This window comes from Salvia splendens, chromosome 13 (assembly GCF_004379255.2).
Source record: "Salvia splendens isolate huo1 chromosome 13, SspV2, whole genome shotgun sequence".
NCBI lineage: Eukaryota > Viridiplantae > Streptophyta > Magnoliopsida > Lamiales > Lamiaceae > Salvia > Salvia splendens.
In genome coordinates, this window is record NC_056044.1 from 34,885,752 (window position 1) to 34,903,899 (window position 18,148).

Genomic DNA, 18,148 nt, shown 5'->3' on the forward strand with positions numbered 1-18,148 from the left:
TTGACAACAAAATCAGGAATCACACACACTGAAATCCTTGTCAAGAATATAGCTGAGCAAGAAAAGGGGGCAGAAATGGATGAAAATCTGAGGGAAATAGTGGGAAACAAGCAGATTTTGTTTAAGGGATACATAGAAGGAGTTCCAAAGGAATCAGACATGGAGTTAAAATTGGGTAACGAGATCAAGCTAGAAGCTCCAAAAGGGAGTGGTGCATTCTTGGTCAAGAATCTTTCTCTCTCTTGTGATCCCTATATGCGTGATTTTCATGGATCCTATCTCCCTCCGTCTGCGGGATGGTGTCCCAGGCTGGGATCGGGGCGTCTGATCAACAATGGATTCGAAACCTCTTCAGCCTCGTCCCAAAACGCGTAAAAATGCAGGGATTTCTGCAGTCCGATTACTTACATTTGTTTCCGAGGTTTGTCGAACAAGTTGGGAGGAGTCTGTACAAAGAGGGGAAGATAACATACTTGGAAGATATGAATCATGGATTGGAGAGCGCCCCTGCTGCCCTCTTTACCGGTAAAAATGTCGGAAAGAAGTTGTCTGTGTAGCTCGGACATAAGGACCTCTTTCGTTTTCGTTTCTTGTTTTCTAATACCTCAAATTGTTCGTGTTCCTCGTCCCGGTTCTTGTTAACGTATCATTAAACTTACATAGTAGTATTACATAAAAATCAAAGCTTGATCTAGTCTTATATTGATCTCTTTGAAACTAAGCACAAAAAAAGAAGAAGAATTCAAGCTTCAATTTTTATGTGAAATAATCATGCACAGAACTACTAAATTGAAACTCAGAACATATATAAAAAGTAACATTACTTTGTACAATTCCCCTTCAAACAATGGGGAAACATTACAATATATATGTGTGCCATATTCTAATCTACAAAACTCCCCAAAGAATTGAGAAATCTTTAAATTACATAAACAGCAAAAGTCTATCAATCAAACATATGAATCAAATTCATCCAACACTTGAGTTTCCTATCACTTAGGCTCAACTTTGGCTTGAATTGTGTAACCACTGTAATCAAAAGCATCAACGTAAGGGTGCCTACGTGCACTTTTCACACTCCCAAATTCTGTTGCGGATGAAGAAGCTGATGTTGAGTTTGTGTTGATCCCATCGCTCTGCAGTATCAACTCCAAGGCCTTGACCACCTCGGTCATCGCTGGCCGGTCTGAGGCCGACTCCTCGACGCACTGCACTGCCAGTTCCACGAACCTAGGGAACCCGAGGAGGGGCGGTATTGTGTTTCTCAGGGCAGGATCCATCATGTCCCTTAACCCATAGTGTGCCTCGTCACTCTTATCTATGGCTACTCTCACCTCTCTCACAATGTACTTTCCCTTCTCGATCGGCTGCCTCGCGGTGATGAGTTCTAGCATCACCACTCCAAAGCTGTAGACGTCACTCTTCTCTGTTAGCTGTTGTGTCATGTAGTATTCAGGATCGAGGTACCCCTGCAAAAACCAGTTTTTTTATGAGTAGTAATATGATAGAATTGTATTTACTCCCCTACTTACCAGAGTGCCTTTCACTTGAGTCGAAACGTGCCCTTTAGAGCTGTCTGAGACGAGTTTAGACAGGCCGAAATCTGCAACCTTAGCTGTGAGATTGTCATCCAGCAAGATGTTGGTAGACTTGACATCCCTGTGGATTATGGGAGGGTTGGCTAGATCATGCAGGTAAGCTAGCCCTCTAGCTGATCCTAGAGCGACACGTACGCGTCTCTTCCAGTCAAGGTACACTCCACTCCTACCTGTGCATCACACACACACACACATTAACCTTAATCTTAGCATTGTCTGAACCTATACCAAGACACACAAAGTATGAGGTATCTGTACTGAATATAGTCTCCGCACCATATGAACACAACAATTACATTAATACACCTTGGCATTATAGTCCTCATTTTAAGAAGATTCTTATTTGAACCTTTCCCTATTTAGTATATTGTACCTGATAAACTTTCCCTGAGTGTTCCTTTAGACATGAACTCATAGACTAGCATTTGGTGCCCTTGTTCAAAGCAGAATCCCACAAGGCCTAGCAGGTTCTTGTGATGGACTCTCGAAAGCAGCTCTATCTCAGTTTTGAATTCGAGCCCGCCTTGGTTAGAGCCATTTTGAGCCTTTTTGATGGCCACAACCTGCCCAGCGGAAAGCACTCCTCTATAGACCTGGATAGAAACTTAGACATGTTCAATTTACTAAAAAACAAGGTTTTCCAAGAGTGCACATATACAATAATTGGCTTTTGCCATGGACCTTTCCGTAGCCTCCTGACCCAATCTGGTTACTATCAGAGAAGTTGCCGGTGCATTTCTTGAGCTCTTCGTATGAGAACCATCTTGCCCCTTTTAGCTGCGGCGCTCCTCCACTGTCTTTCCCGCTTGAGGCCCAAGAAGCTGGAGGGGAAGAAATCAAGAAAGTGAGAACAGAACTGAACTAGAGAATATGCATATGCTTATAATGCATAGACTATGCATAAGAAAAGTACCAAATGGTTTGCTCAATGATATAGCTTGCTCTGCACGGTGTTTCTGTCTGAGAGCGTACACGCCTAACCCTGCTAGTATCAGCACCAGAAAGGAGCATCCGGTTGTCACACCAACAACCATGCCTCTGCTGATGTGAGATCTCTCGTGTTCGTCTGAGGGTCATGACAAACATAGTTTTAGGCTTACGCTTAAATTGAAATAAAATTAAAAAAAAACGGCTTCCCTACCTCCAAAAACATAAGGTGCAGCAATGAAATAGTATGGCCCAAATTCTTTAGGCGGCTTGTACGTCTGATTTGTGAGTGAGAATCCGATCCTCTGAACTTGTGATCTGTTGAAGTACTTTGCATCGGAGGGGAAGAGCCCAAGCTGCACCTGCAGGTAGTCATCAACATTGAAGAATGCATTCTGTAGAGAAACCGAGCCTGGGTTTAGGCCTAGTTTGACCCAGAGGCTCATCTCCAAAGTGTGGAACAAGCTTGCATTGGCCAGATCTCTGAAGAAGGGTGCTCGGAAGTAGAGTGTCCCTTCATAGGGGTAAGCACAGTCGCAGCTCTGTGGGTTGAGCTTTTGATCAGAGGTGCATATCTGGCTCCCACAGTTGGCGAGGCTTGTGGAGTAAGGCTTCGCAGACTGCTGAATCTGGCAGTAGACTGTGTTTTCTAACGAGGCCGCGCACACAGGGTTTCCGATCAACCTGCAGGAAGCAGTGTTGTTTAAATCTACGTGGTTCTAAAAAGTGTGAAGAATGAAAATTGTCTTACATGGATGGGCTGTAGTAAAAATTACACATGAACAAACACCTTACATCCATGAATCTGTAGATGAACAAATCGATAACGCATGAACAACTGCATTCAACTGGAGAGGTGGTTCATGTGTAATATTGATTTGTTAGTCTTGTGGTTCATGGATTTTAGGTGTTTGTTAATATAGTCTGATTCACAAAAGAAATCTATTCTCATTCGATCCATTCTCTTACAGCAATGTGCTTTTGTATTCGGATCCTATTGTCACTGATGATATGTCGTTGTTCTCCAAATCGATGAGCTGAAGCTGCTGGCTGACGTTGCCACTCATGTCTAGCTTGGCTCCGAATGCATTGTTCCTCAACTTCCTGTAAAGAAATTTGCAGAATATATATTCATTAAATCGTAAAATCAAGCAGAATTGTGTCGAGTTTGTGTTTGATTTGAGACTCACACTTGCTGTATCTGAGGTAAACTGAAAACTTCTTGTGGAACAGATCCTTCCAGAGGTCCATATTCAATCATCCTGAGCAGCAAAACACGGTCACAACTCAAAACCTCACACCTTAAGGCAAAAAACCGATCTTTAAAAAATTTATTTTCGTTTATTCAAGAACTCACAAAGTTGTAAGAGAAGGCAAACTAGAGAACCAGTCAGGTGCTGCTGTTTTCTTAAAGGAGTTGTTGCTCATGTCCCTGCCAAACAAGGAGAGACAAACTCAGATTTGCAGCCTAGAGAGAGAGAGAGAGAGGGCAGGTGTCTTACACATAGTTGAGTGTGTCCATCCCAGTTAGATTAGGCAGAGCTCCTGACAACATGTTATGTGCTAAATTCCTGCAATGAAACTCAAGCTAGTGAGACCAAACCACCACTCACACTAGGAATAATGCTTCTATCTCTGACTGAGAAATGAGAAGGAAAACACCCACAACTCTATCATGTTTGTGAGGTTGTTGAGGTTCGGTGGCACACTCCCTTTCAAGAAATTCCGATCAAGACGACTGGAGTACACAATAAAGGTGATGAGAGAGATAGGCACAGAATCATTTTATTGCAGCAGAAGATGAAACTTGTGTTCGAATACTCACAGAACCTCGAGTGTTTCCACTAATCCTATTGTGGATGGAATGCTCCCATCCAGTTGATTCCCATCAAACAGTCTGACAGTCATTCGCCATTATCAGATGAGAAAAAAAATTAAAAAACAAAGGGTAATTGTGCTTAAATACACAAACATTCACCATATTCTATTTTTGTTCTAATTTTTCACACTCCTGTCAATTGGTTCCAAATTAATGCAAAGGTAGGTGCATGAAATGCCTAAAGGGATTAAACAACTGGTAAAATAAAGGGCAAACTGCCTTAAAAGTCACAAACTTTTTCCATTTTTCGGTTTTTCCCAAGAACTAAAAAATTGGCGTATAATGTCATGAACTTTACATTCGGTTGCCGTTTTCCCATGACTGGTTTTCCGGCCATAAAGCAAGCTGACGTGTCTTTTTAAGTTGACGTGGCTGCTGAGTGTATAAGTTGGTGTGGCTGCTAACGTGTCAAACTGCCCAAAAAGTCACAAACTATTCCCATTTTCCGGTTTTTCCCACGAACTAAAAAATTGTCCTGCTGACGTGTCCTTTTAAGCTAACGTGGTTGCTGAGAGCGTGATGAGTGTGTACTGACGTGTTAAAATTAAGATTACTCATATTTTAGCCCACAAATCCCCAAATTTAGCTTAATTCACCCCCATTTTTTACCCTAAATTCATCCCCAAATTCCTTTCACTTCACTCTCAAATCGGTGCCGACGGTAATGAGCACGATGGCGGCGAGGGGCTTCTGCGCGCCGGCGGAGGAGTCACTTTCCAATTTTTTTAAAGCCGCCACGTCGACTGACCGCGACTTCTTCCTGCTCTGCTTCATACACATGATAAATAATACTCCCTCCGTCCCAAAATAAGTGAAGCACTTCTTTTTGACACGAGATTTAAGGAATTTATATTTAAATAGTTAAAGTGGAGAGAGTAAGTATGAGAGAGAGAAAAGTAGAGGAGTGAAGAGAGAATAAAGTAGGTGGAGAATAAAGTAAGAGAGGGAATTTTTTGCTAAAAAGGGAAATGACTCACTTATAGTGGGACATCCCAAAAAGGAATACGAGTCGCTTATCTTGGGATGGAGGGAGTAGTAACAGCAAGAGAAACCGCCCTAAAACAGATCCAATTGCATTTCCCGCAAGGGCGCCGCTAGAGAGCTTCTTCTTCCCTTCGCCGCCGCCACTCGTGGCAATAGCCAGAGTTTTGGGGCACACGGTGTCAAGAGGGTTCCCACAAAGAGAAGTGCCGAGAAGTTATTCCTTTGATTTTCCTACAAGGCCTTTTGGAATGGAGTCGTTTAATTTGTTGAAAGGTACATTGAATTGGTCGAGATTTGGGAGCTAGAGTGATTATTCTAAAAAAAACAAAATTGAACCAGAAAATTGACTAATTTCGAACAAATAAAAAAATCGCACATTCAATCAAAATTGACCAAAACTCGATTGTTTGAAATTGAAAAAATTGAAATTGGATTACGACATAATTCCCGTGAGAAGAAATCGCGACGGGAGAATGGGAAAAGTTCGTGGGAAAAACCGGAAAATAGGAAAAGGTTGTGACTTTTAGGGCTAATGAATTTCCGGCGTTTTCTACGTCAGATTTCAGGCTTGCCACGTGCGCAAGATTTCGACCGAAAAACTCTAGGGTTAGGTCAAATGGGAAATTCCAACAACCCGATAAAGTTCACGACATTATACGCCAATTTTTTAGTTCATGAGAAAAACTGGAAAATGGAAAAAGTTTGTGACTTTTAAGACAATTTGCCCTAAAATAAACAGTGTAACTGGGTGTGTACGCCACTTTAGTTGGTCAATATGACATTAACTTGCCACTTCAGCTAGCCATGATAGTATTCACTCACCAGCCGTGTAAAAAACACCAATAAAAAATTGGGTGACAATTACCCAAAATAACAATAAAAGCTTCACTCGGTTCTTCACTTACACATGGATCAAAGACATATCAGAGTTGAACAATTGGCTGGGAATCTCTCCGGAGAGCTGGTTCTTGTTGAAATGGCTGCACAAACACAACATCAGAGAAGAGTTTAACATGGAACATGAACAGATGAGCTACATTCATGGAAAAAAAATAGTGGAACTCACAAGTGCTTCGCCTTTTTAAGCTGATCAAGGCCCGGACCATAGGCCGAAGAAACTGGGATCACGCCTCTCAGCTGGTTTTCAGCTAGATCCAGCCAATACAACTTAGACAGATTGCCTAGGGAAGGCGGTATCTCACCGGTTAAGTTGTTTGAGTTCAGGGCTCTATCATTTGAAAAGGTCGATGTAATAATAAGACTATCCTTATCACAATCCATCACAAGAGGAAAAACTGAAAAAAGGTAAAAGTAAAAGAAAGAGTTCTACAGAAACGTTAGGTCAGACAGGTGTCCTAGTTCACTTGGAATGGTATTGGAGAAGCTGCATCCAGCCAGAATCCTGCACCACATTCGTCACTGTAGCTGAGACACACAACAGAGACAAACATAAAAGGAAGTTGTGAGGATTTCATGAGATCATACAATATAGTTAGCTTCTGCAGGTCCCCCAAACGAGGAGAGATCGAGCCTCTGAGGCCGGGGTTGAACGATAGATCCCTGCAACCAAAAGATATGAAAGCTCATTTAGTGAAGTTCAGTAACTAAATGAGAAGTAGCATGTGAGTATATTACATCTTGCAAAAAATATAAACTTTGGCTGCCATTTATATATTGACTAAGCAAAATAGCTATCTTTCACTTGATTACCGTTATTTGAAAAATTAAAGCAAATTTAAGCCTACACAAATCTTGAAATGTAGAGAAGAACTCACAGAGAAATGAGATCGGTTAGGCCACCAATGTCGCCGCTCATAGTGCCAGTCAACCCCATCGTCGATAAGCCTCTGCACAGCTGAAAAATGTTAGTCCTACAGAAATATGATAGTATTACAGAGATGATTTGGCTAGGCTTACAGCGAGGTGACCCTGGAGTTGTTACACGCAACTCCTTCCCAAGCAGCGCAAGGATCGTCGGATCTTCCCCAGCTCCGCGGCGTCCCGCCCCACTGATCTTTCAGCGATCGAAGCACCGCAGCTGCATTTCATCAAACACGCATTTCATCAAACATGTTGCCTTCATCCATGACAAAATGAAAAATTTACCATCTTGAGGGTTGGTGAGGGAATGAGCGACGCATATGGAGAGGGCGAGCAACAGGAAGAGGAGCAGCCGGCGCATGGCTGGGGCGATTTGTGAAATTGGGGGGAAATGTTACATGCTGTGATTGAAGGCGTCGTCTTAAAACGAGGCTGTGAATGATGGGTATGTGTATGATCGTAGTAATCATTGCTTAGTACCGAATCCAACCACTGCCACTCTTGTCTTGCTAGTAATGCTTCTGCACAGAGAGAGAGAGAGGGTGGAGTAAAGTGAAAACAAAAGGAGAAAGAAATGTGACAGAGCATGAGTGGTTTTAGCTGGTTTTGATGATTAAGCTTGTCGTAGAAGACAATCCAATTTTACTAATTCTGTCTCTATTCTAGCTTATATTAATTGAATCTAAATGTTATTTCACCAAATTTATTACAGTTGTGTGTTAATATCTCATATCAAAATATCAAACAATATGAAATTGAAAAGTTGAGTAAAGAGAAAAGAAAGATGGTGATAAATTTTGTTGGCCACCTCCACCTCCACCTCCACCTCCACTTCCACCAATATGGAATTCATGAATCATGATTGAATTGTTTAGCACACCACAATCATCACATAAATTTTGTTTTTTCCTTTTAGAATTTGAAGCTATTATTCTAAGGCACTTAAGACAAAAACACAATTCTATTTCTAATTAAAAGAATTGTAGAGTGGAACAAAGTGAAGTGTATTGGAATAAAATGATATATTTGCGATGAATGATGGATAAAGAATGAAAGTGATTGCTGATTTCAATTTCAAAGGTTGGACACAGGTTATGCACCTTAGGAACAACAATTTCAAAATTGAATGGAATTTTTAAAAATCGAATTATACATCAATGATCAAAAATATTTTGGTAACAAGTAATTGCATTTATCTGCAATGTGAATACTACTAAACCTTATCAAAGCCAAATCATACAAGCCAGCCCATAAGGATTAGAAAGCCCACTTATTATTGTAAATAGGCCTACAATATCCACGAAAAGCCCAGACCAAACAGGTAGGCCCATAATATTACGCAACCCGTCAAATCAACCCGATTTGATCCAATTTTAATTTCATTTCTATTTTATTTTTTCTCCGACCGTGATCTGTATATCTATCTCTCTATCTCTGCTCTTCTCTCTCTAGATTTCGATCTCTGCAAAGAATTGACCTCTATTCGCTGTGTTCATCCTCCGCAATGCCGACGGATCAAGGCGACCTCACCACCGAGCAGGTACGCAACTTTACTGCCACATAAAATTGATGAGAAGCTATAGTTTTAAGAGATTTTGTTTCATAAGTTGCGTTTTGTTTTGATTTAATGAGTAACTTGTTGTTTTAGAGGCGATTGATTGATTGATTGATTGATTTAATTGGTGGGGGTTTTGGGATTGGGGAAGTGAGCTAGTTGATTCTGAGCTGTGATTTTTTTTGTTTGTTTCGTTGTGAAGGTTTTTGAAGAATATTAGAAGGAAAGGTTCTTTGATTTTTATTTACTTGAATGATTCATTACAGCATCGATACACCCTTTATAGAATTAGGAGTGCATCTTTATGGTAGGCCTAAATTACAGTAATTAGGACTCTATCTTAGGAAGTAAATCAATTACACATTATTACAAATTATATGATTGATTCCCGGTATCTTCTGCATGATACGAGTATTTTCCAACACTCCCCCTCAAGCTAAGTGATGGGGTTTCCAACACTTAGCTTGTCTAGTGCTTCTCGAAACGACTTTGAATTTACTGCTTTAGTCAATATGTCAGCCAACTGATCTTCGGACTTGACAAATGGTAGCTCTATGATTTTGGCCTCAATGTTCTCTTTTATGAAATGTCGATCCACCTCCACATGTTTAGTTCTATCATGTTGAACCGGGTTTTCTGAGATGCTAATCGCAGCTTTATTATCACAGAACAGCTTACAAGGTTGTGCCTGATGAAGGCCAAGTTCCGTCATGAGTCTCTTTAGCCACAATATCTCTGTGAGGCCACTCTTTATGCCTCGAAATTCTGCCTCTGCACTTGATAACGCAACTACCTTCTGTTTCTTGCTTCTCCAAGTGACAAGGTTCCCTCCCACAAAGGTGAAATACCCGGCGGTTGACTTTCTATCGTTGGGGTTCCCCGCCCAATCTGCATCAGTGAACCCATGTACTTCTAAGTGACCATGTTTTTCAAATAGCACTCCATGATCTGCTGTTCCTTTCAAGTATCGAACGATTCTGATGGCCGCTTCCCAATGGTCTTCTTGCGGTGAGTGCATAAACTGGCTGACGACACCCACCGCGTATGCTATATCTGGACGAGTGTGTGAAAGATAAATAAGTTTTCCCACTAATCTCTGGTATCTCCCCCTGTCGGTGAGCTTTCCTCCTTCTTGTATCTGTAATCCATGGTTCTGTATCATTGGAGTATCAGCAGGTTTGCAATCAATCATTCCCACCTCTGCGAGCAGATCAAGCACATATTTCTTTTGGTTTATGAAGATTCCTCGATTTGATCTTAAAACTTCAATGCCCAAGAAGTACTTGAGAAGGCCTAGGTCTTTCATCTCGAACTCTGTGAACAAGTTCTTCCTTAATTCACCTATCTCCTCTTCATCGTCCCCCGTGATAATCATGTCGTCAACGTAGATGATGAGGCACGTAATCTTTTCACCCTTTTTCTTGAGAAACAATGTATGATCTGAATTACTTTGCTGGTACCCATATTTCTTCATCACTTCAGTGAATCTGCCGAACCATGCTCTCGGGGACTGTTTTAGCCCATATAGTGTTCTTTTCAGCTTGCACACTTCTCCAATCTTAAACTCGTCCGTGAATCCTGGGGGAGGAACCATAAACACGGGTTTTGACAGTTCGCCGTGTAGGAATGCGTTCGTGACATCGAACTGATGAAGAGGCCAGTCTCTATTTGCTGCGACTGAGAATAGTACCCGCACAGTGTTGATCTTGGCTACTGGGGAGAAGGTTTCGGCATAATCGACTCCATATGTTTGGGTATATCCCTTCGCCACTAGTCGAGCCTTGTATCGATCAATCGACCCGTCTGGCCGTCTTTTGATGGTGAACACCCATCTACATCCCACGGCCTTCACTCCTTCCGGCAGTTTTTCTTTCACCCAAGTGTCATTTCTCATTAACGCTCTCATCTCGGTAAGCATAGCTTCTCTCCAATTTTTGGACTTCATAGCTTCTTCAGCCGTTTGTGGAATCTCTTGTTCTTCATATAATGCAGCCTCAAATGCTCGGGCCATTTTCGTCAGATTTCCCTGGACAAAATTTGCTACTCCATATCGGTTTTTCTTCCCGATCTTTTCAGGAGAATATCTTTTTGGAGGAACGCCCCGATTGCTCCTTGGAGGGAGCACATACCTCCCTGTATCACCATCTATAGTGTTTTCTTCAATCTTTGCATTGTTAGCATCATCTGTAGTATTTATTTCAGGAACTAATTCCGGACATACCTCGGATATCGGTTGAGGTGGGTCAGATGGTTGTGGTTGAGGAGACTCTGGAAGGGCCTGTTCGGCGACAGTGACAACTGACTCTGGCGGATCCTCAATCGAGGGGATTGGAGGTGGCACAAACCAACTTAGACAGTCTTCATGATTATTTTGAGGGTTGTTAGGTGTCTCCCCCTGACTGCTAAGGTGGTGAGTATAGAAAAACTCGGTTTCTAGAAAATCGCAGTTTATGGTGGTGATGATTTTCCGAGTGTTTGGATCAAAGCACCTATATCCTTTTTGGTTTACCCCATAGCCCACGAAGACACATTTAATTGCACACGGAGAGAATTTGGTTCTCTCATGTTTGGGAACGTGGACGTAGACAGTACACCCAAAGACTTTCGGTGACATGCTAAGGGATGTAGGTATTTTGGTTTGCTGGGAAAGGATGTCGAGGGGGGTTTTGGTTTTCAAGATTTTGGTTGGTAGTCTGTTTATTAGGTAGACGGAGGTTGCAACGGCTTCTGGCCAAAGGGATTTTGGTACATTAGACTCAATCATGAGGGCACGGGTGGTTTCCAGGATAGTTCGGTTTTTTCTCTCGGCAACTCCGTTTTGTTCGGGTGTGTAAGCACATGATGTTTGGTGTAAAAGGCCATTTTTCTGGAAGAATACTGACATGGTATTGTTAACAAATTCCCTCCCATTATCAGAACGAAGGATTTTTATGGTAGTGTGAAACTGGGTTTGTATCATGTGAAAGAACAAGATGAATTTTTCAACTACTTCTGATTTATGTTTCAAAAAATAGATCCAGGTCATTCTAGTGCAATCATCAATGAATGTCACAAAATATCGAAACCCATTCCCCCCAATAACTGGTGCAGGCCCCCACACATCAGCATGCACTAAATCAAATATGAATTTCATACGAGTATCTGAAGGTTTAAAGGATTGTCTGTGGCTTTTAGCCAAAACACAGGTATCACAAGAAAAATCTCTAGGCAAAGAAAAATTTGGAAACAAAAGTTTAAAATAACCATGGGAAGGATGTCCTAGTCTTCTGTGCCACAGCCAAGCCTCCTTTTTTGTGGATCCGTGAGCCAGCATCGCACTGCCATGTTGAGCTACCCCATCCACATAGTAGAGTCCTTGGTCCTCAGTGCCACGCCCAACGATCCTCCTCGTCCGAATATCCTGTAAGATGCAGAAATTTGGATACATTAGGAGCGTACAATTCAATTCTCGTGTCACGTGGCTCACTGACATCAGCCGTTGAGACAATTTAGGGACAAACAGGCAATTTGATAGTTGAAGAGTAGGGGAAATTTTTATGGTTCCCGCCCCGACTACCGTAATCAATTCCCCATTGGCAGTTCTAATGTAGGTTTTAGTCACCTCTCTAAAATCACTAAAATCAGATCTTTCTGGGGTCATAGTGTCTGTGGCTCCACAATCAAAAATCCAACCCTTCCTATCGACATTATCTATATTTTGCGCAGATAAAGCAGCGGAAACATTTATCAGAGGTGAAAATCGGTTATAAGTGGATATATGTTGACCAGGAGGGTGCATTTTTAGATTTTGGGAGTGAATGGGGTGTTTTTTATAATTATGCAAATCTGGGGGGGGATTTTCGAGTTTCTGAGGACTGATGGAGGTTCTTTTAGGTATATGTTTATCAGGGGGGTCAAATTTTGAGATATTAACAACTTGAGGACTAAATCGCAAAAAATGTAGGTTATTAGGATTTGGTGGGTTTGATTTTTGATCAAACCCAGTACCTCCGCCGTGACTCCATTTTTGTGATTCTGAACCCATCCGCTCTACAAAGTTTCCGACTCGGGCTCCACCGCCTCCGCCGCCACCGTTGTTATCGCCGGAGTACTCCGAATTGATAGTTTGGTTCGTTCCTCCTCCATTTGATCCGTCTCGATGTTGATTTGGGGGGTTCCCCTGCCTCTGTCCTGTCTCACTGATTCCGACGGCCGCGAGCTTAGCCTGAGCCCGTGCTTTCTGTTTTTCATCCCACCAATCCGGGAATCCCACACGGAGAAAGCATGTATCCCTCGTGTGTTTGTTTTTTCCGCAATGGGAGCACCACAGCTTGCTCTTGTCGAGTCTTCCTCCGGTTTGGTGGCTGATTCCGGTCGGTGGCGGTCGTGGTGGTCCTCTGCTGGTCGGCCGTTCTCTCTGGGCTCCGAATCCGTACCCGATTTCTCCCGATGATGCATCGGCGCTTCCAACGCCGGAGTCTTCGGCGGTTTTAGAGGATGCCGGTGGCATGATCTTCAATCGAGCCGCCTCCCTCTGGACCCGTCCGTAAGCCTCTTCGACTGAGGGATAGGGCTCCTCGTCCTTGAGGATTTCCCTTCGGATGGTGTCATATTCTGGATTGAGTCCAGTGAGAAACTTGAATAGTCTTGTGGTGTTGGAAAACTCACGAAACTGCCTGACTCCCTTGTCGCAACAGTCAACGGGTTGTTTCCGGCATCGATCTACATTTATCCAAAGGCCATGGATTCGTCGATAGTACGTTTCAAGGTCCAGATTTCCTTGTCGGAGTGAAATGGCTCTATCCTCCAGATCGTATATGAGATACGGATCTTTCTTGCCTTCAAAGGTCACGGCGAGATTATCCCATATTGCTTTCGCGGTTTGATGGTGGGCAAAATCTGCGATTATATCGTTTTCGATATTATCGATGATCCACGAAAAGACCACGAGGTCGGTTTCTTCCCATTCGGCGTATTCGGCGCTCTCTGTATTCGGTGGAGGATCTCTGATGTGAGAATATCCTCCACGGCTGCCTATCGCAACCTTCATCAATCTAGCCCATAAGGGATAGTTCTTACCGTTCAATTTAAACGCGACGGTTACATTCTTGCTGGTTTTCATTCTCGAGGATTTGATGGTTGGTTTGGTATCTTTTTCTGATTCTGAATCGGACATGTTTTTTTTTTTTTTGCAGGTATTGGTTTCGGCCTCTTGGCCTTGATGGGTATGATTTTCTGGTAGGGATTGGTTCTCGGCCTCTTGACTGAGATTGGTATCGGGTTGCTTCGGCTATGATGAAGCTTTTCTGAGCCAGATCTTCGTCTGCTCTGATGCCATGAAGAATATTAGAAGGAAAGGTTCTTTGATTTTTATTTACTTGAATGATTCATTACAGCATCGATACACCCTTTATAGAATTAGGAGTGCATCTTTATGGTAGGCCTAAATTACAGTAATTAGGACTCTATCTTAGGAAGTAAATCAATTACACATTATTACAAATTATATGATTGATTCCCGGTATCTTCTGCATGATACGAGTATTTTCCAACAGTTTTGAGGAGGGATATTCCATGGGAGACTTACATGACTACTAAGCTGATATCAGGGACTGGACTTCAGCTGCTGCGGCGTTACGATAAGAAACCTGAGAGTTACAAGGCTCAGTTGCTTGATGATGTAAATGCCCCAATCTTGTAGCTTCATTTTGAATTTGTTAGAGTCGTTTGAGCTATTTCACTGAACAATTTAGATGTTACTTATTGTTAGTTTCTTACTGGTGATGTAATCTGAAGTTTGAAATCTTGTGAACCTTAACTAGGTTTCTAGATTTACTGACTCAGTCATTTTTCTCGAATGGTGCCTGTTATTCTGTTCATAATCGTTTACTGTTTTAAAGAAATTTACAAGTTGCATTTACTGTCAGTTGATGTTTAGTTTCAGTGCTTGGTATCATGTTTGATGTGGTAGTGCATTTAGATGCCTTATATAGTTGTAAAGCCTTATGAGTGTTGGATTCTGTTTAAGGATTTGATAGGTCACTTGTTTCAGGATGGTCCAGCTTACATCCGTGTTTTCGTTAGCATTTTGCGTGACATATCCAAGGAAGAAACTTTAGAGTATGTATTGGCTCTGTTTGATGAAATTCTTTCGGGTAAGTGACAAAAATGCAGATGATATCTGCCTAATGCTTACCCCACCTGCCTAAGATTTACCATTATAAATAGCTGATTCTTCTTGTTATGTTGTTATTTTGCATGGCAGCTAACCCCAAAAGAGCAAGGTTATTTCATGATAAATCTCTGTCTGAGGAGAACACCTATGAACCTTTCATAAGGTAATGGCATGTAGTTGCTATTTTTTTACATTTTATAATTGTTGTTGCTATTCGGGAAGGCTTCTCAGAGAGTATCATCTGATGTTGAAACTTAAGTAGATTATGTTCCAATATCGTATACCTGAAGCAGTTCTCTGACTACTGTTAATATTATAATTCAACAATGGCATGTTTCGTGATGTAGTTCTTCCATCTCTGTAGAATTAACGCCATCTAAATATGGATATTCTTTCTTTTGCTAGATTGCTCTGGAAAGGCAGCTGGTTTACTCAGGAAAAAAGCTGTAAGATACTGTCTCTGATAGTAAGGTGTGAAACGCTCCCCTTGCTTGGAATACGGCTGGGTTGTTTTTCTTGCATATAATGTTCCTACCTTTCTTTGATTCCAGTGGCAGGTCAAAATCTCAGGGGGAGTCCATATCACAGAAAGACGTCACTACTGTTGATGATGTTTTGAAGGGACTGGTGGAGTGGTTGTGTGCACAGGTTAGTATTTCCGTGCCTTATGTCATTTGTATTATTCTAGGATAACTAAAATACTAGCATAACATTTTCTTTCTTTGAATTTTAGTATGGAAGTGCATGTAGAGTGTAGTTGTCAGGAATAAACTACCAATTTTTATTGCGATCAAGGAAGCATGGAGTCATTGTCACAATGTATTTTAGCAGCACTTGTAGTTATACTTGTCTATTTGTTCAGTTGAAGAAGCCATCTCATTCTAGCCGTGGCATCCCCACAGCTATTAACTGCCTTGCAACTTTGCTGAAAGAACCTCTAGTTCGGTCTTCATTTGTTCAAGCAGATGGAGTGAAGTTTCTCATTCCTCTAATTATTCCAGCTTCCAGTCAACAATCTATCCAGGTAATCCAAATTCAAGATAACAGTGGAAACTATTTACTTTGTGAATCCGAATTAGATCAGTTCTGAATCTCAACGTATATGCTGTATTTATATCAAATTGACTTTTAACTTGTAATTATAGAGTATATAATTATTCATCAGTCTATCTTGATAACTTTGACTTTTAAAACAGCTCCTATATGAAACCTGCCTTTGTGTATGGCTCCTCTCGTTCTATGAGCCTGCAGTTGAGTGCTTGGCCACTTCTCGGTGCTTGCCACGGTTAATTGATGTTGTTAAAGGGACCACCAAGGAAAAAGTAAGTCTCTTCTTTATATGATAAGATAATATCCCTTTACTTTAAGATGCCATCCACTTTCTACTGTAGTTATATCAATGCTTGCTTACACCCTTAATCTTGACATTAGTTTTTGCATCTGCAGTTTACATATTTTTGTGCTTCATCTATTGTAACTTCCCAACCTTGACGTCCTTCTGAGAATTTGTTTCCATCAACTTATGTAGGTTGTAAGGGTAGTCATCCTAACCCTTAAGAATTTAATAAACAAAGGAACATTTGCTGCTGAGATGGTGGACCTGGATGTTCCACAGCTGCTCCAGAATCTAAAAGCTCAGGCATGGAGTGACGAGGTTAGAGGTTATTCTCACAAAAGCGTCTAAGTATATGACTCGTGTGCTATGAATGATGGTGTCATAATGAGATTGCAATAGCATAGGTGCATATTCTTGTAATAATGTTGGCTTCATTTGAAACTTATCTAGCGTACATTGATTATGTGCTTTGTTGTAAGGTCATAAGGGGCTTCACCCAGTTACTTGCACATTCACTCCAATTCTCCTCTCTGGTTGAATGAGTTGCCCCAATCTCATCATGGTTCCATATATCAGTGCTCAAGTCGTCATTCTCTTTATTGGCAGGATCTACTGGAGGCCATGAATCAGCTGGAAGAAGGATTGAGAGTTAACATCAAGAGGCTAAGCTCTTATGACAAATATTATCAGGAAGTTATCCTCGGACGTCTTGATTGGGCTCCTATGCATAAAGATCCTATTTTCTGGAAGGAGAACATTACACACTTTGAAGAACATGATTTCAAGGTTATTCAATTTTAATTGCTTAGTGCCTGGGCTGGACTTGTGTGTGGCGATAAGCTTTTTCCAGAAGATACACTGTCTGCTTAACTGACAGTTTGATACGTTGCTGCAGGTACTTAGGATCCTGTTGACAATTTTGGACACATCATCTGATCCTAGAACACTCGCTGTTGCTTGCTACGACCTGTCTCAGTTCATTCAGTACCATCCTGCTGGGCGTATTATTGTGACAGACCTGAAAGCAAAGGATCGCGTGATGAAGCTGATGAACCACCAGAGCACAGAGGTTACCAAAAATGCCCTACTCTGCATCCAAAGGTTATTCCTTGGTGCCAAATATGCAAGCTTTTTGCAGGCTTGAATATTGTGCATAGTTGTTTCCGTGTCGGGCTTATATATATTTATGAGAACTTTTGAACAAGAGATGGCTTAAGCTATGTGTATCATTTATTTATTTTTGCTGCTGCTGTACTTGTCCTGCCCTGTTCATTGGGTTTTGGTAGCTATAAATATGTGAGCAATGTATTGTATAATCTCACACACCCTCCAATAAAGTTGACTGTATTTGTCAAGTTACTGTTGGTTTGTAATAACCATGGGATCCTTTTGTTATTAACATATGATATGATGGCTGAATTTACGTAGTTCTTTTGATTTATTCTACATATAAGATGGAATGTTGAAGGTAGTTTTGTATCAGTAGTTGATTATCGATTAGAAAACAAGTTAATACGTTGTTATAGATATGAAATGTCAAAATGAAAAATATTGATCACCATATTATTTCAAGAACAATAAACATGAGTACTATAATTGAGTTTCCTTTCCTCCCAAAACCATACAATCCAAAAAAACAGAACAAGAATCAGTTGAGGTTTACTGCTCGTCAAAAGATATTAAGGAGCAATGGCAGCATTTGCCACCTCTGATCAATTCGTGATCTGGGAAGAGAACTACAACCGAGATGTCTTCATGGATCGATCTCTCTTTACTGTTGAGTTTCGTCAGCTCCTTATATGTCAACCTGTGATCATTCCATGCTCCTTTCTCCAATGCTTTTTTTTATCAGTTTTGTTGCGATTCCCTGCAGGAAGTGGATGAACTTGTTGGT

General features: G+C 41.4%; 2 protein-coding genes across 5 annotated transcripts; one reads left to right on the forward strand and one right to left on the reverse strand.

Moving 5' to 3' along the window:
• Positions 1-806: 806 nt before the first annotated feature.
• Positions 807-7,978, reverse strand: LOC121761837 (leucine-rich repeat receptor protein kinase HPCA1-like). Its single transcript, XM_042157520.1, has 19 exons — positions 7,495-7,978; positions 7,306-7,426; positions 7,164-7,235; positions 6,874-6,948; positions 6,719-6,790; positions 6,455-6,616; positions 6,294-6,368; positions 4,351-4,422; positions 4,192-4,263; positions 4,028-4,096; positions 3,883-3,957; positions 3,716-3,787; positions 3,495-3,629; positions 2,740-3,209; positions 2,512-2,664; positions 2,280-2,419; positions 1,972-2,191; positions 1,533-1,768; positions 807-1,469 (listed from the first exon to the last, which is right to left on the reverse strand). The coding sequence occupies exons 1-19, from the start codon at positions 7,568-7,570 to the stop codon at positions 993-995; spliced, it is 2,844 nt and encodes a 947-aa protein (XP_042013454.1). The 5' UTR covers positions 7,571-7,978; the 3' UTR covers positions 807-992.
• Positions 7,979-8,614: 636 nt separating this feature from the next.
• On the forward strand, positions 8,615-17,681 carry LOC121761838 (V-type proton ATPase subunit H-like). Of its 4 annotated transcripts, none has more exons than XM_042157523.1 (12): positions 8,615-8,749; positions 13,939-14,101; positions 14,299-14,423; positions 14,796-14,898; positions 15,009-15,081; positions 15,324-15,389; positions 15,470-15,566; positions 15,781-15,942; positions 16,115-16,240; positions 16,447-16,572; positions 16,861-17,040; positions 17,150-17,681. In XM_042157523.1, the coding sequence occupies exons 2-12, from the start codon at positions 14,080-14,082 to the stop codon at positions 17,396-17,398; spliced, it is 1,329 nt and encodes a 442-aa protein (XP_042013457.1). In that variant the 5' UTR covers positions 8,615-8,749; positions 13,939-14,079; the 3' UTR covers positions 17,399-17,681. The 4 variants fall into 4 exon arrangements, with proteins under 4 accessions (XP_042013457.1, XP_042013455.1, XP_042013458.1 ...); XM_042157524.1 differs by lacking the exon at positions 8,615-8,749 and adding an exon at positions 13,701-13,842; XM_042157521.1 differs by lacking the exon at positions 13,939-14,101 and having other exon boundaries at positions 8,624-8,749; positions 14,298-14,423.
• The last annotated feature ends 467 nt before the right edge of the window (positions 17,682-18,148 follow it).

Coding starts and splice junctions, on each gene's coding strand:
- LOC121761838 (XM_042157521.1), top strand. CDS start 8,714: ATGCCGACGGATCAAGGCGACCTCACCACCGAGCAG. Junction 14,899..15,008: donor GTTTGATGAAATTCTTTCGG/GTAAGTGACAAA, acceptor TTTGCATGGCAG/CTAACCCCAAAAGAGCAAGG. Junction 17,041..17,149: donor TTGAAGAACATGATTTCAAG/GTTATTCAATTT, acceptor ACGTTGCTGCAG/GTACTTAGGATCCTGTTGAC.
- LOC121761837 (XM_042157520.1), bottom strand. CDS start 7,570: ATGCGCCGGCTGCTCCTCTTCCTGTTGCTCGCCCTCTCCATATGCGTC. Junction 7,236..7,305: donor AACTCCAGGGTCACCTCGCT/GTAAGCCTAGCC, acceptor TCAGCTGTGCAG/AGGCTTATCGACGATGGGGT. Junction 6,617..6,718: donor CTGTCTGACCTAACGTTTCT/GTAGAACTCTTT, acceptor TTCAAATGATAG/AGCCCTGAACTCAAACAACT.